At 30.0% G+C, this 13,840-nt stretch overlaps 1 protein-coding gene across 1 annotated transcript in view; it reads left to right on the forward strand.

Annotated features, from left to right (window-relative positions):
• The window catches only part of LOC117109632 (SWI/SNF nucleosome remodeling complex component-like), a 54,675-nt gene that overhangs the window by 18,031 nt on the left and 22,804 nt on the right, over nt 1–13,840 (forward strand). The window contains exons 4-7 of the mRNA XM_033252023.1: nt 7,623–7,753; nt 10,486–10,704; nt 11,244–11,381; nt 12,937–13,019. Of these exons, the coding sequence (XP_033107914.1) occupies nt 7,623–7,753; nt 10,486–10,704; nt 11,244–11,381; nt 12,937–13,019 (571 nt within the window). The remainder of the gene's footprint in view (nt 1–7,622; nt 7,754–10,485; nt 10,705–11,243; nt 11,382–12,936; nt 13,020–13,840) is intronic.

Here is a 13,840-nt window from a genome sequence, read left to right on the forward strand (position 1 = left end):
TTTTGCTTTTGAAAATATGCTGTTGAAAATACTGTAAATATAGCGCTATACGAGTTTCTGTTGTATAGTAACATTGCATAATACAAGTTTTGATTATGAATTTAATTTTTATTGTCTCTGCTGTAAAATATATTTGTTGGTGGTTTGCATTGATACATAAACATTTGTTTTTCTTGAGAGTGATAAAATATTTTCTTATTTAAACATTGGTGTCTACAAATTGCAAAACCAAGTAATTCATACACTATATTTTATAATAATGTAGATGCACAATGTAATTGGAATGAGTTCCTGTTTATCGTTTAAACTAAATTGTTTTTATTAACTGTGTGCTGGAGTGGGAAAATCAGGGATATGCCAGTGTTCTAGCACCTTTATTTTCATGCTTCAGTGATGGCTTACAGAGCTTTGACATTATATTCGGTTGTACTGGTTTGTTCTCTCAGACGCTTTTGTTTGTATAAGCGCTGTTGTTTTTATGTCTCAATAAATCTTTATTTGGTTGTGACATTTGTTTTTGGATTAATAATCAAATAGTAAGAAAACTTAGTCTGTCTATGACATTAGTTAGACGTCGTTCAGGGCTTGGCCTGGTATAGCATAGTTTTTGGAAGTCCGGCATCAACAAACACTTGGGAAGCGAACTTGGCAAGAATGCCTTTGTTACTCCGAGCCCAGTGTAAAAATTGAACATTTTATACGGGATTAATATTAAATAGTAAGAAAACTTAATCTGTCTGTATCACATCAGTAAGATGTCATTCAGGGCATGATTTGGTATTTGCATAGTTTTGGGAAGTCCAGCATCAACAAACGCTTGGGGTGCCAACTTGGCTATAGAATGCCTTTGTTACTCCGAGTCCAGTGTAAAAATTAACATTTTATACTGTATTTTAAATTAATCGCCAATGATTAGTTTTATTAAGGTGCTCATTAGGTGGTCATAAGGTGCTCATTACTCTTCCTTGAAGAGTAATGAGCACTTTTATTAACTGATGGTTATGGAATACATGAATTAAAGCTTAATTATAAAATACATTCATGTAACTAGACTGAGAAGTGTGATGTGTCATTGTACTCTACTAATTGTATCGAAAAGTGATTGATGCTGGTGTGAACTATTTTTATAAAGCAGAATGTATTACTAAATGTAGGTATCACAACACCAAACACAATTTTATTTTCTTTCTGTGTGAAGGAGAGAAAAAAAAACTAATTCATTACAGTAATTATGAAATTTCTCATTTGAGGATCAGAATTTGTTCAAATAAGACTTGAAATAATAACGTTGAGTTTCACTGATTCAAACTATGAAAATGCTTAATACTCTTTCTTTAAAATTTCAGTTCTTCTGCCTTTCATTATAATAATATTAGTAATTTAAACTGTTAATAAGCAAAGGAATAAATTTAACTATTTTCAAATGAATGCTAATTTTGCACTTCAAATTTAATACAAAGTACAGTACTGTAGAAATGTGATATTGCATTTTATTCAAATTAAAATAACTTAGAAAGTATGTATAAAGTTAAAGGGATAGGACATTGTTATTCATATTTAATTGTAAGTTATTTTAGGATACAATTATAATCTTCTGCTTAAAAACATCAATTGATAATACAAATATCTTCTTTTATCACTCCCAGTATTTGCATATATTAACATTGGAAAAAACTATCACTGAAAAGGATATCATAGTTAAACAAAATAAACAATGTACTTGACTAGATATTTGTGGTTTTGGGAAATGATTAAAGATGTGTGTCATGTGCAGAAGCAAATGATGTTTTTTAATCTCAAGGTTTCTTGCATATTTTTTACTCTATTTTTATTTAAGACCATCCCTAAAATATTTTTAAGGGACAGTGAAAGTAATAAAAATAAACTGATAGGCAGAACACACAGTAGTCCTTAGTTTATAAAGGAAAAGTCAAAACTGTACATCTACTGTGGATAGAATATTGCAGGAAGCCATTACTGTTAATGTTAGGATATAAAAATTGTCTTATTTTTTTCTAGCATGAGTTTGTGTTCGAAATTATAATCTTAGATTCTTACACCGACCAATTTCAGAGGTCATGGTAATAAATGACGGGTATAAGATAGAATTGCTTATTATTAGCGAATACTCTACCAATACTAGGCAAACAAAGACATAGACTTCATAGAGTTGGACTCTGAAACCCAAGCCTATTGCTGGACGGCTTTGTGTTGATTGATGAAGGCTTTGAGCAGCCTTCACGCACCACTGCACACAGCTTTGTTATGTTAATGCCAAGCCTCACTGTATGCTACTCTAAACATAATGGCAGAGATCATAAAGTGCTGGCAAATAATAGTACAGTTAAATCATAACAACAGGCTTTAATTATACACAACCATATTTAAACATAAACAAGATTGAAGTTTTTTTTGTCTGTGGTAAAACAATCTTTCTTAATTAATCTTGAAGGTCATTAAAAATATAGGGAAAAAATGCTAGAAATTTGTGAGAGGATAATTACTAAATACTGTTTGGATAGGACTTGGCTGACCGAGTACTGTATAACTTTCCTATAAAGTGTTATCGCTGTTATTTTTCAATTAAAATTTGGTACATTTTAACAAGACATTATAAGAAGTTAGCAAAAAAATAAAATACTGACTACTCTGTACTGAATGATCAAAACAAATAATCTAAAAATATTGTACATATAACAAAAACAAAACACCATTATTCATGAGAAATTTGCTTGGTTGTGTAAATTTATATCCCCATGGGAATTGGAACAATTATAAAATGTCTCCACATTAAGCCAGCCTAATGTTAGTGATAGTGATTGCAAACAAGGTAGTTTCACCATGGCAAAGTAATGGTGTGTTTGTTTTTTTTTTAATGGATTTTATTGCATTAAATGCTGGAGGATCCATGTTGATGATGTCTGTCACAAAATGACATCATCAACTTTTAAAATCGTTTAAAAAGAAAGCCTCTTTACTTTTATAACAACATTATTATCATCACAATTAATTCGGGTATTATTAATTGTATTTACTTAGGTTTGCTGTTTTTTATTGTGTGCTATTTTCTATTTTTATTGTATTAATTTTATTGGTTTTATATTATAATTTCTATATATTGTACATAAATATTTATATTGAATTTTATGAATCCTGTAATTGGCATTTTACGCTGTTGGATGGAATGAAATAAAATAAAATAAAAAATAAACAAAACATTGTAATTAGATTATTTAGCAAAGCGGGGATATTCAAAAAAAGATGGTCACCTTCCTTCCAGTACCAAGGTTCTCAGTTAAAGTCCTAGTGGATGATATTTGCAAAAGAATTGAAAATCAGAATGCTACCCAATCACATTGACATTTTTTTTCCCTTTTTTTTTTTAGTAAGATTTTTTTACTACATCTTTAATTACTTGTTTCTACAGACATTTTATAGTTTTATTTTTACTGCTCGGGCTACCTCTGCCCGATTAAACCCCTTTGTTCTGGGATTGCAAAAAATGAAAATATAGGCACAGACCAACATTTCAAATTACTCAACTACGTTCTAAGCATTTTAAATTTATAATCGACTGCATGACAATGTTTTGAATGCTATACACTGAGATTAAACCAAGGGCAAAGGGTGATGTGCTATTTCTTGAAATTTAATTTTATTTAATATGGAATAGTATTTATGTGATATTTGGCATGGATGTTTCCTGTGTTGTTTGATATGCAGTTGGCTTTGTCTGTTATTCCCATTATTTATGATCTTTAGTATTAGACCAACTGGCATGGAATTTTATATTGCTAGTGGCGAGACTTTGTTCCTTTTAGTATGACATCCCCTAGTTATATTAAAATACAAGAAAATTTCAGGGTATTTGCTTACTTTTTTAAAAATCTTGAAATATGACATTCAAATGATTTCAAAAATAATTGGATCCTTATACAAGAATAATTAATTTTAATAAATCTTCATAACTAAAATACCCTTTAAAACAATTTAAAAAATCCACTATTTTGTACTTTTTTATATAATACTTATTTAACCGTAAATTGATTATAAACACTTTACTATATTATATTATAAAAAAATTATACAATAACCATTCAGAATTACATATACATGATTTAATTACAACTGTTTTGAATTACCATAATGATTGTCTCATTTCCAAATATAATTATTAAATATTTTATGTTTAATAATTTGGTGTCAGTATTTCATAATTTAATTTCAATTACCATGAATATTTATTAACTACTGTTAACAGATAGAACCCTTTAAAAAATAATATGAAAATGAATGTGTGTTCATGAAAGTACTACATATTGCTTCATTGATCATGTTTGTTAAATTATTTATGCTGAATTACAAATAAAATGTCTGAAAGCATATCCAAATATTTACTCTTTGTAATAAATAATAATGATAACCAGAAACGAATTTTTTATTTTGATGCAAATTTCTGGGTTGTATTAGACCTACGGTTTATGCTTTGTAATAAGTAGAAAGAGAATCAATTAAATTATGCATTGCATGCATGTTTCAACATTAAAAAAATACAATGATTAAACTATAGGTCCTACAACTAATTCACATAATAATCAAAGGTGTGTTAGGTATGTAGTGAGTTGGAAATTAAGGGCTTATAGTACCACCATGAAATATTGCACTTTTACCTTGCGCAGGCTTCGTAGATACATCGTAGCCTGATATAAACAATCTAACCTGCGCGCAGACTTCGTAGGTACATCGTAGCCTGATATAAACAATCTAAGCAAGGCTACGCGAAGCGAACCTACAAAGCAAAAGCATGTTGTTATTTGTATGTGCAGAAAGACTGCTGTAGCTTACTGGCATAAACAATGTATTGTTTGATAATTTGTGAATGGCAAACACGAGTTTAGACCGTTAATTTAAAGTATGGAACTGTTTTTCAATAAGAAAAACGTACACTTGACTTCATGGGAGTCTCCTCTTCCACTCGCTGTCCACGACAGGAACTTGTTTGTACTGCTGTATTATTATTTTTAATTAATTAGCCTAGGCCTAGCTTATTTTTTATTTACAATTATTTTACCTCATTTAAAATGTCAAAAAACGATGTCCTCAATGACAATACACACATGTGAAAAGATTGTTCATCAAATAATATTTTGTAGTCTTGATTTAGTAAGATAAATAATAAATATAAAGGAGAATTAACGTCCGTTGGTTGTAAAATTACCGAATGTCACATGGAAAACCCAATGGAAAATAAACTTAGCCAGCATTAGACGTCAGAGTGCGCGCCAATCAGAACACAGTAAAGTGTGTTAAAGGTTAACCTCGTGGCAAATGTTGAAAAGCTGTGAGCAACAGTGAGTAAAAAACGGAGTAAATGCGGTCTAGCATGACCAGCCTTAATTCGGCAAGGTAGTGATTTCTATACTTTCATTTAGTATTGGATTGCTTTGCAGGTTGTTCTGCTTCAAATTACGGTAAACAATAAACAACGTGATCTGTAGAAATCGTAATAATTTGTACATGATTTGTCATCAGTATTATTTAAAAGAAGAAAATTCCTACTTCGTAGTTCGTAGCTATATTCAAAACGTACCTACGAGCAGATTACGAGAGGTTACGTGCAGATACAAAGCGGTAATTAGTGTCTGTACTGTATGAATACTCTAGGAATGTAAGGTCAAGTCTCTGGAGAAATTAATGAAATTTACAGTATGGTGTTATGTTAACCCATCAGTTATATGCTGACCCCAAATTAGTGTAGAATTAATTTTGGCTACCAATTTTGATATTAAGTAGTTCACATAAGATTTGTTTTTTGAGAAATGATTCTTTCTATTAAAAAAAAAATACTGTGTATGTATTATTAGCCTTTAGAAATAATGATACTGAAATCATTATTTCATTTACAATTGTACTTAAAATTAAAATTTAAATAAATTATGTAATTAGAAGCAGGACTTTTTGCTTGCCTACTGAAAAAAAAAATGATTAATAATATCCCTTAATAATAAACAACTTAAATAAACATATCCCTGCAGGCCTGCCTAATATAACAAAAAATTGTAGATCTGGAGAAAAGGCAAAGTCCCAGCTACTGTATGCGAATTTCGCTGTATTTGATCCAAGGCCTATTTACACAGAATACAACGGCGGCATGCAGTAGCAACAAAAATATTCTGTTGTGTAGTACGATCCATTTATGTAGCACGCTACAACAGTGCTGTGACACACCCAACTTTCATGGCTGGTTCTGCAGTAGTTGTATACACTGTATTTGCCTTGTATAAATTGTTGCTCAACTGTACAACTTTAGCATGCATACTAATCTTGTCCAAATTTGACCTTATCAAAAGAAAATGTGAAGTGAAATATTTGAATTACGAATAATACCGCTGCTAAGATATACTGTATTTAGCCAAGTCAGTAATGATTGCATTTGATTAACTGCTTTGAGGGTAACCGTTCACAACTAACCACACGGCTTGGGTTACTGATACCAATGATAATGTAGCGGAGGTCAGGTACTTACTGTACATGGTTTGTTTGTCCAAAAAAAATAGTACTGTATGTTATATTTACCAGTTCAAGAAAACAATTTTTGTTCAAACAATTGCCATTTTGTTTTTGGCTTAACAGTATAATTGTATGTTTTTTGTTAAAGCTTCCAAGATGCTGTGATGGCACATTTTGGATGGAAGACCTGCACACTGTGTTTCTGTGGTGTGCTGTAGTTAGGAAGACAGTCATTCAAGTACAGCATTGTGTTTAATTACATACTTAGGGAATTTCCCTTTTTCTGGCACTACAGCTACTGATGGGGAGCATGTCATGCTTGAGTGGGCACAATAGTAAACATAGTTCAAAAAGTATTAGCCAATGAACTCTGACTAATTCAGAGGCTGTGTTTACTGAAGCGTTAAGGAGGATATCCCATGTGATCAGTGATTGTTGGATACATTGTTCTAACATTCAGAGGATGTGTTGGGTCAGGAGTCAGCAGTGCATTATGATCGTAACATCAGTGTCACGTAAATTAATATTATATTGCATAGAGTCTGGGAGTACTTACATTTTTAATTTTCTGATTGGTAAACCAGTCTTCATGGTGAAACCTATGGTTTTTGTTATATTGCATAATATTTATACTTATGAAAAAAGTGACCAAATTAATATGGGTAGGGAAACTATGTAGCAGGTTACAAGTTAGATCGATTCTTTTCATTCTTGACTATCATGGGCCTTTCCTCAGAGCTGCTGGTATTAAGTTTTTTCTTTGATGTCCAACATAGGACTGTTAATTGTGTTTTTTGCATTTACTACATTTAATGTCTTTCTTTGTTGACTATTCAGCATTAAAAGTTGTAGAAAAATATTTTCCTACTTACTCTAGCATTATTTAATTTGTTCAAAAACCTGATCATTATATTTATTTACCCTTATCATTATTGAGAATAAAGTTAATCGGAAATTTATGTTGGTCTTCAAAGACATGTAGTAGTTTCTATGGTGTAGTGGTGTGGTATAAAGTCAACTCCGCATACATCCGAGTAACTAGGCTAGTATTAGTAATGAAACAAGAAAAACTATTATTTGATAATTTGTTGTTTTATTTTTTTTCTGTTTAGGCATCTAGTGGCCTATGAGAGAATAAATCATGGGGGTGAAGACACAGAAGAGGTGCTACGTGGCGAGGGTGGCCGTGTCAGTATGTCACTCAGTACTGCTCAGAAATTTAGCTATGGACGAAGCGTTCCAGGTATGCTTTGATTTGATTTAATTTGATTTGTTCTATATCAACAGAACAACATCACAAAATTGGAACAACAATAAACAAAAAAGAGAAAACAAGCAAGTCATCATTGTTGATATCTGGGATAACCCTCTAAATCCCAACACAGGATTTATTTCCAGAGGGGTCCCAAAATACACAAAACAGACGACACCAAAAAAATAGACATGGAAAATGAGTTAACAATCAACAAGCAAGTATTCCAGAGAACAGAGGCAAAAACCGATATCTTATGCAGTTAAAATAGTCATTATTAATAGGTATGCTTTCATACTGTTTTATTAATTTCTAGCATTAAATCAGTGTCATTCCTGTTAAGGTTTATTTTTACTTTCACATTTTTATATCCTTTACAAATTACTGTATTACTTTGATAAAAATTGTCTTTGATTAGGGTATATAATTTTGAACAATTTATTAATTTATATATGTTATTAAAATTCTATTTAATAATTTATAAATTTTAACAAAAATTGGTAACAGAATTGGTATTATCTTATTGTTTAGAATGGAAACATGAAAGCATACAGTAGTACTGTATTTGTAGGCTAAATACACCAGAATTTAAACTCTGAATAATTTCTCTGAGTGAAATATTTTTAACTGTTGAAATAAAAGCAGTGAATCGAGTTCAACCTAGACAAAGAAAATAATGAACTTTGACGATTTCAGTTTTCTTCTCTAAGAAATGCTAGGTTTTCAAACTTCCTTTAGAGGAAATAATTATTGTTATCATTTGCTATACCAGTTTCGTGAATAATAGTTTTGGTTTTAGAAAGGTAATTTGGTGTTATATTCTTTAAGCTTTCTTGTATGTATTTCCTGTGGGTTTAAAAAATAAAGAAGAGAATAATTTTTGTTTCCCTTTCTTAAAATATATTGCACCTGTTTTACAAAAAAGAAAAATAAATTCACTTTAGTGTAAAGTGTTGTTGGATAAAGGTAGATTATTTTATTTATTCATTTTTATATAATGTATGAAATTTTACTTTTAAGTATAAAAGTAAGGAGGTCCTTTTGAAAAGAGTTCATTTTTAATTTGTCTACAGTTCAACAAATATTGAATAAAGAGAGAAGATCTACTATTACATAAAATATATGTACTATAATTTACTGTTGATTGAATTGATCACATTAATATAATATACTTTAAACATAAAGTATAGTACATGTTTGAGTCACCAACTCAGAATAAATTAAAATAAAGAAGTGAATATTGAAAAAGCTGGTAAAGTAATACCAGCTTATTTATCAGGTTCAAGGGCAACATGTCCTATGTGTGGGAAATGAATTTAAAAAAAATTTTGCTTCAGGCATGGATAAATTTGAGAATCGTACTGCAGTATAATGTCGAATTATTTTAAAAATAGCCTGTTTTTTATCCGATTTGTTTATGAAGTGGAATTTTTTTCTCTTTTTTTTAAAAACTACTTTTAATGTACCAGTACACAGTCATCTAGTCGTGAATGATTGTTCATTATGTAGGAGGAGGTTTTACAATTTTAGATTTTCTTGAGGTTTTATTTAGCAGTAGGCCTACTATATTTTGGGTTATTTGTAGTTGTTCAATGTGCAAATAATAAATAGAAATAAGGCTTACACAAAGCAGGTACATCACATAACCACCACCACCACAGAATATATATTACTTGAAGGCCTACAATATTTCATAATCTGAAACTAAATAACAAAGTAATTTTTGAAATGAGGCTCTTAAGATACATTTTTTAATGATTTAAACTGTAGGACAAATTACTTTTTTTTTTAATGAAATAAATGTTCAACTTGTGATTTATTAAAAAAATAAATCAGGCTATTTTACTATTAACAAAAAAACAAAGATATGAGGGAAAATTATTGTTTATATGGCCTTTCACCTTATGAAATTAAACATTGGCAGTAAAACAGAACAGAGGATAATGGAATTTCCTTAATAAGAACAAAATGCTAAATTTACTATTAATTTTGTGCCAAGAAATATATTGTTGAATTTGTATATTCAGTATGTATGGATAAACAGAGTCACATATCAATTAAGTCTTCAATTTTCAGCAGAAATAATTTTTGGTTTTTTGTGACAAGCAATAGTCTCACCATTACAAAATTTCACTGAAAATCTAATTGGTAAAAGTTATAAACTTAAATATTGACACATTTTTGATGATTTTATGATTGAATTTACATTTTGACCCATATACTTTGAGTATTCTTTAATAAAATATTTTGTATTTATTTATTTCTTTGATAATATGTGGCAAAGACAAGCCAAACCAGTCACTCGTCGCAAATCGTGTTTCAGAGAAAATAGCCAAAACATGCTTGAATGTCAAATTTTTTTAAATCTATTTTATTGCACTAAACTAATCTTTACATATCTATACATTATTCTATGCTGTTATTTTCCCCATTTTCAATGTTAAAACAACACTTTTTAACGATTTGATGATAGTTTCTGCATGAGAAATGCCTGAAATCATAAACTTTGAAGGCTGATTTCTCATATATTGTTCTTTAAACAGCTGTATGTTTAAACGCTTGTAACTTCATAAGGAAATGTCTGATTTGAATGATTTTTTACCATTTTATAGCTATTATTTTGCTCTCTAACAATGTATTAATAACTCAAAATTGATTTTTGCGACGAGTGACTGGTTTGGCTTGTCTTTGCCACATATTTATGTTTCAAATTTGTTTCGTAGAAAATGTCCGCTTAACAACGTGCATGGAAACGGCCCTCGCCAAATTAACGGATTACGATAAGCTCAAGTTGTCGTTAGAGTGCGGTCTTCCAAATGAGATTGACTTCGCACTTAATGTGTGCACTCTTTTGTCCAATGAGAGTAAGCACGTCCTTCATCTGGAGCAAGAGCCTCGGCTAGTGGACTTGTTACTGGCACATGTTGGCATTTTCTTAGAAGGTGAGGAACAAATATTTTTGGTGAACTTGTCGATGTGAAAAATCTGGCCTATTTTAGAAATGTGGTGGCAAATAAACGAAGATTATGATAATAATCCCAAGATTGGTGCAGAATGGTATGATTTCGTAAACTATGGCTCTTTGCATTGGTTTATTTTAAACTTGTGTATCTAGCCTATTTAATTTACCCAGGAACAAAATTTGCATTAATTATTAAAAAGTACAGTAAGCAGTTGCAGTTGGTACAAGTAACCATGAGAATGTTCTCAAGGTCCTTTGAGTCCTAGGTTCAAATCCTGACATCTGGAATTTTTTCCCATGACTAATTAACATTCTACATTCTAATTCCATTGTGTACTTGCTATTGTATATGACATAAATAAATTTATATATTATCAAAAAGTATTGTTTACTTATTTACTGCAGTCATACTTAGAATATTATAACTTTATTCCTGATGGTCTTCTGGATAATTTTTAAGGTACTTAAAGTATCTGTAATGAAATTCTTATTTGTTAAATAATGGTTTTTTCTTCATAGGTGCCGGAAGTTACAGAAATGTCTACCAAGATAGTTGGAAAGGTTACACAAACCGAGACTTTGTAAAATTTTGGTACGATAGTGTCCAGGATAAGGAGATTAGGGAAGTTATCGGCCCAGACTCCAAAAAACCAAAAGGTAATAAAGTCCTAGAAGACATGCTATCAAACAAGTATGATAAAATATTCACACACTTAGAATCGTATTTCTAAGCACCTGAAAATATAAGGTCTTTGGAAAGGGAAGTTGTAAAACCAGACTTTCAAATCAAATTTCCTTGTCTCTCAAATTTGTCAGGACTACTTAAAATATATTTTATTAACAAATCCTCAAATGGGATCATATTAATTGTTCTTTCAATTATCTCTGCTTTTTCTCAGCATTTTGTTCTGCTTTCAGAATAATGCCTTTAATGTTAAAACTAAGAACATGTGAATATGTAAAATATTTTTAGTTTTCATCTGTCAAACTAAGGAATTTGACATGATTATTATTTATAATCATATCCCAAGGCCTAAGCCAAGTCTAAGTTTACTAAGATTAAACTGACTAGTCTTATCTGATTAAGTATGATTTGAAAATGTATTACTTTTGTTGATATTTAAAGCTTTGTCCAAATTTTTTTTTACAAAAAACTTTTGTATACCCAAGTCATGATGTGCCTTTATACAGGAATGTCACATGTTTTTGTCAAGTAAAATTTAATAGTTGGGTACAGGGCTTAACATTCATGGTAACTGTCTTTGTGTTCAAATTTAAAAACCATCAAAACTTCAATCATTGAATGCTGTAGGACACAATGAAGTTCTCAATGTTCAATGAGACAAATAGAACTTTAACTCAGTTTTCGCTGATCTACAGATCAATGCTCTACTTTGATTGCTCGGTCTACATAATGTGCCGTCTGCTCAATGCCGTATATGAGTTTATTGGAACTCTAAAGTAGGCCTCAAATATCCCATTCTAAATTTTTCAATTTATTTTGCATTCTTGGCGTCTTTGGACTAGGAATTCTTTAAATTAAATTTTAAATTTAAATCTTCTTTAGCCATTAGAATAAAAACAATTCAGTTTATTTTCTTACTCTACTACATGCAATTTTGTTAAGTTGTATTTACTGCATGTCGGGTATGTCAGTTCTAGGTGATAAACATCCAAACAAAAAATTAAAAAAATAAAAATCACGTCAAAATAAAATGGTAGCCTTTTGGATAGAGGTAAAAATTTTGTCATGCATTAATAGTAAATTTGTGCACAGAATGCATTAGACAATTACATTGAAGATTAGGTGATGTATTTGGCTTTTACATACAACCAATACAACTATTAAAGAATACAATTGATGACTAAATAACCAATAAGACTATATAACCAATAATAATATTTCAGTTTTATTTAAAGGTAAAGACAGTCAAATATTAATTTATGATTATGTGAATTGAAAAAAACCAGAAACTGCTTAGCACCAAGTAAAGAAAAAAGTAGATGACATGTTATTGTTAGCAGACTCAAGGTCCATACGTTTACAGCCCTGTTTTTAAATGTAAACAGATTAAGATATTATAAAAAAAATGTTATTTCAAATTATGTTTATTATCTATATTTTTTTTAAAGGGAAAAAAAAACACTCCTAAATTGTTCATGCTAAAAACAGTGCAGAGAAAATATTGTTTCATTTTCTTTGTTTTTGCAGACATTAACAAGTTCACCGATTCAATGTTGTTCGCTCAGAGAACTGAAGGAATTAATGACATTGAGAAAAATCGTATTTTACAGGTCAGTGCCATTGGTTTTGATAGCAACGTCTTGTTTCGTGTAGATATATTTATCATACCACATTCTCCACTGGAATGCAACATAAATAAATAACAAATTATCTTTTTATCCTTGTGTCCCTGTAATTTCTGTCTCCGTTTACAGAAATGTAATCAAGAAATATGTTCTTATTCTTTAGTTCAGTATGGTCTTTCTATATTTAGATATGTTATTCAATATTTTATAATTTATTTAAATTTCTATTATTTATTTATTGTGACATAACGTTACTTAAAATATGATTCTCAAAGACTGTCGCAAACCCGAGGAAGCAGATTAAGCGGTTATGCCAACATTTTTATTTTTATCACCACCGTAGTTTTAATTCATTTAGTTTATTTATTTGACAAAAATACAACACATTAAAAATACAAACAAGAAAAGTGCTTAGGGAATCTAAAAAATTGATTGAATCATTATGTTTGAAAGAGTAATTATTTCCAAAATGTGTTTCTAATAAATTATATTTGTTTGCATTAAATTTCTTTTCATTTTAGATTTTTATAAAACAAAAGTAACCTATAAAAAATGAATCATATCTTTTTTTATACAATGTTTTTAGTTCAGAAATATTATTGATAACTCGGAAGTTATTAATATCAAGGTCATATTAAAGGAAATTTGATTTTAAGAGTTTCTCGATTTTATTGTTAGAGTACATCTGGTTCTTTTCTTGTATGTTTGTGATGTCCTTTTTGATAGAGGTTTTTAATTTTTTTTTTATTTTAAATAAGTTATCACCACTATTTGGAGACTGTTGGTTTGATTCCTGACAGAACAGT

The sequence above is a fragment of the Anneissia japonica genome, unplaced genomic scaffold (genome assembly GCF_011630105.1).
Source record: "Anneissia japonica isolate Jap-2015-1 unplaced genomic scaffold, ASM1163010v1 scaffold287829_len2072220_cov186, whole genome shotgun sequence".
NCBI lineage: Eukaryota > Metazoa > Echinodermata > Crinoidea > Comatulida > Comatulidae > Anneissia > Anneissia japonica.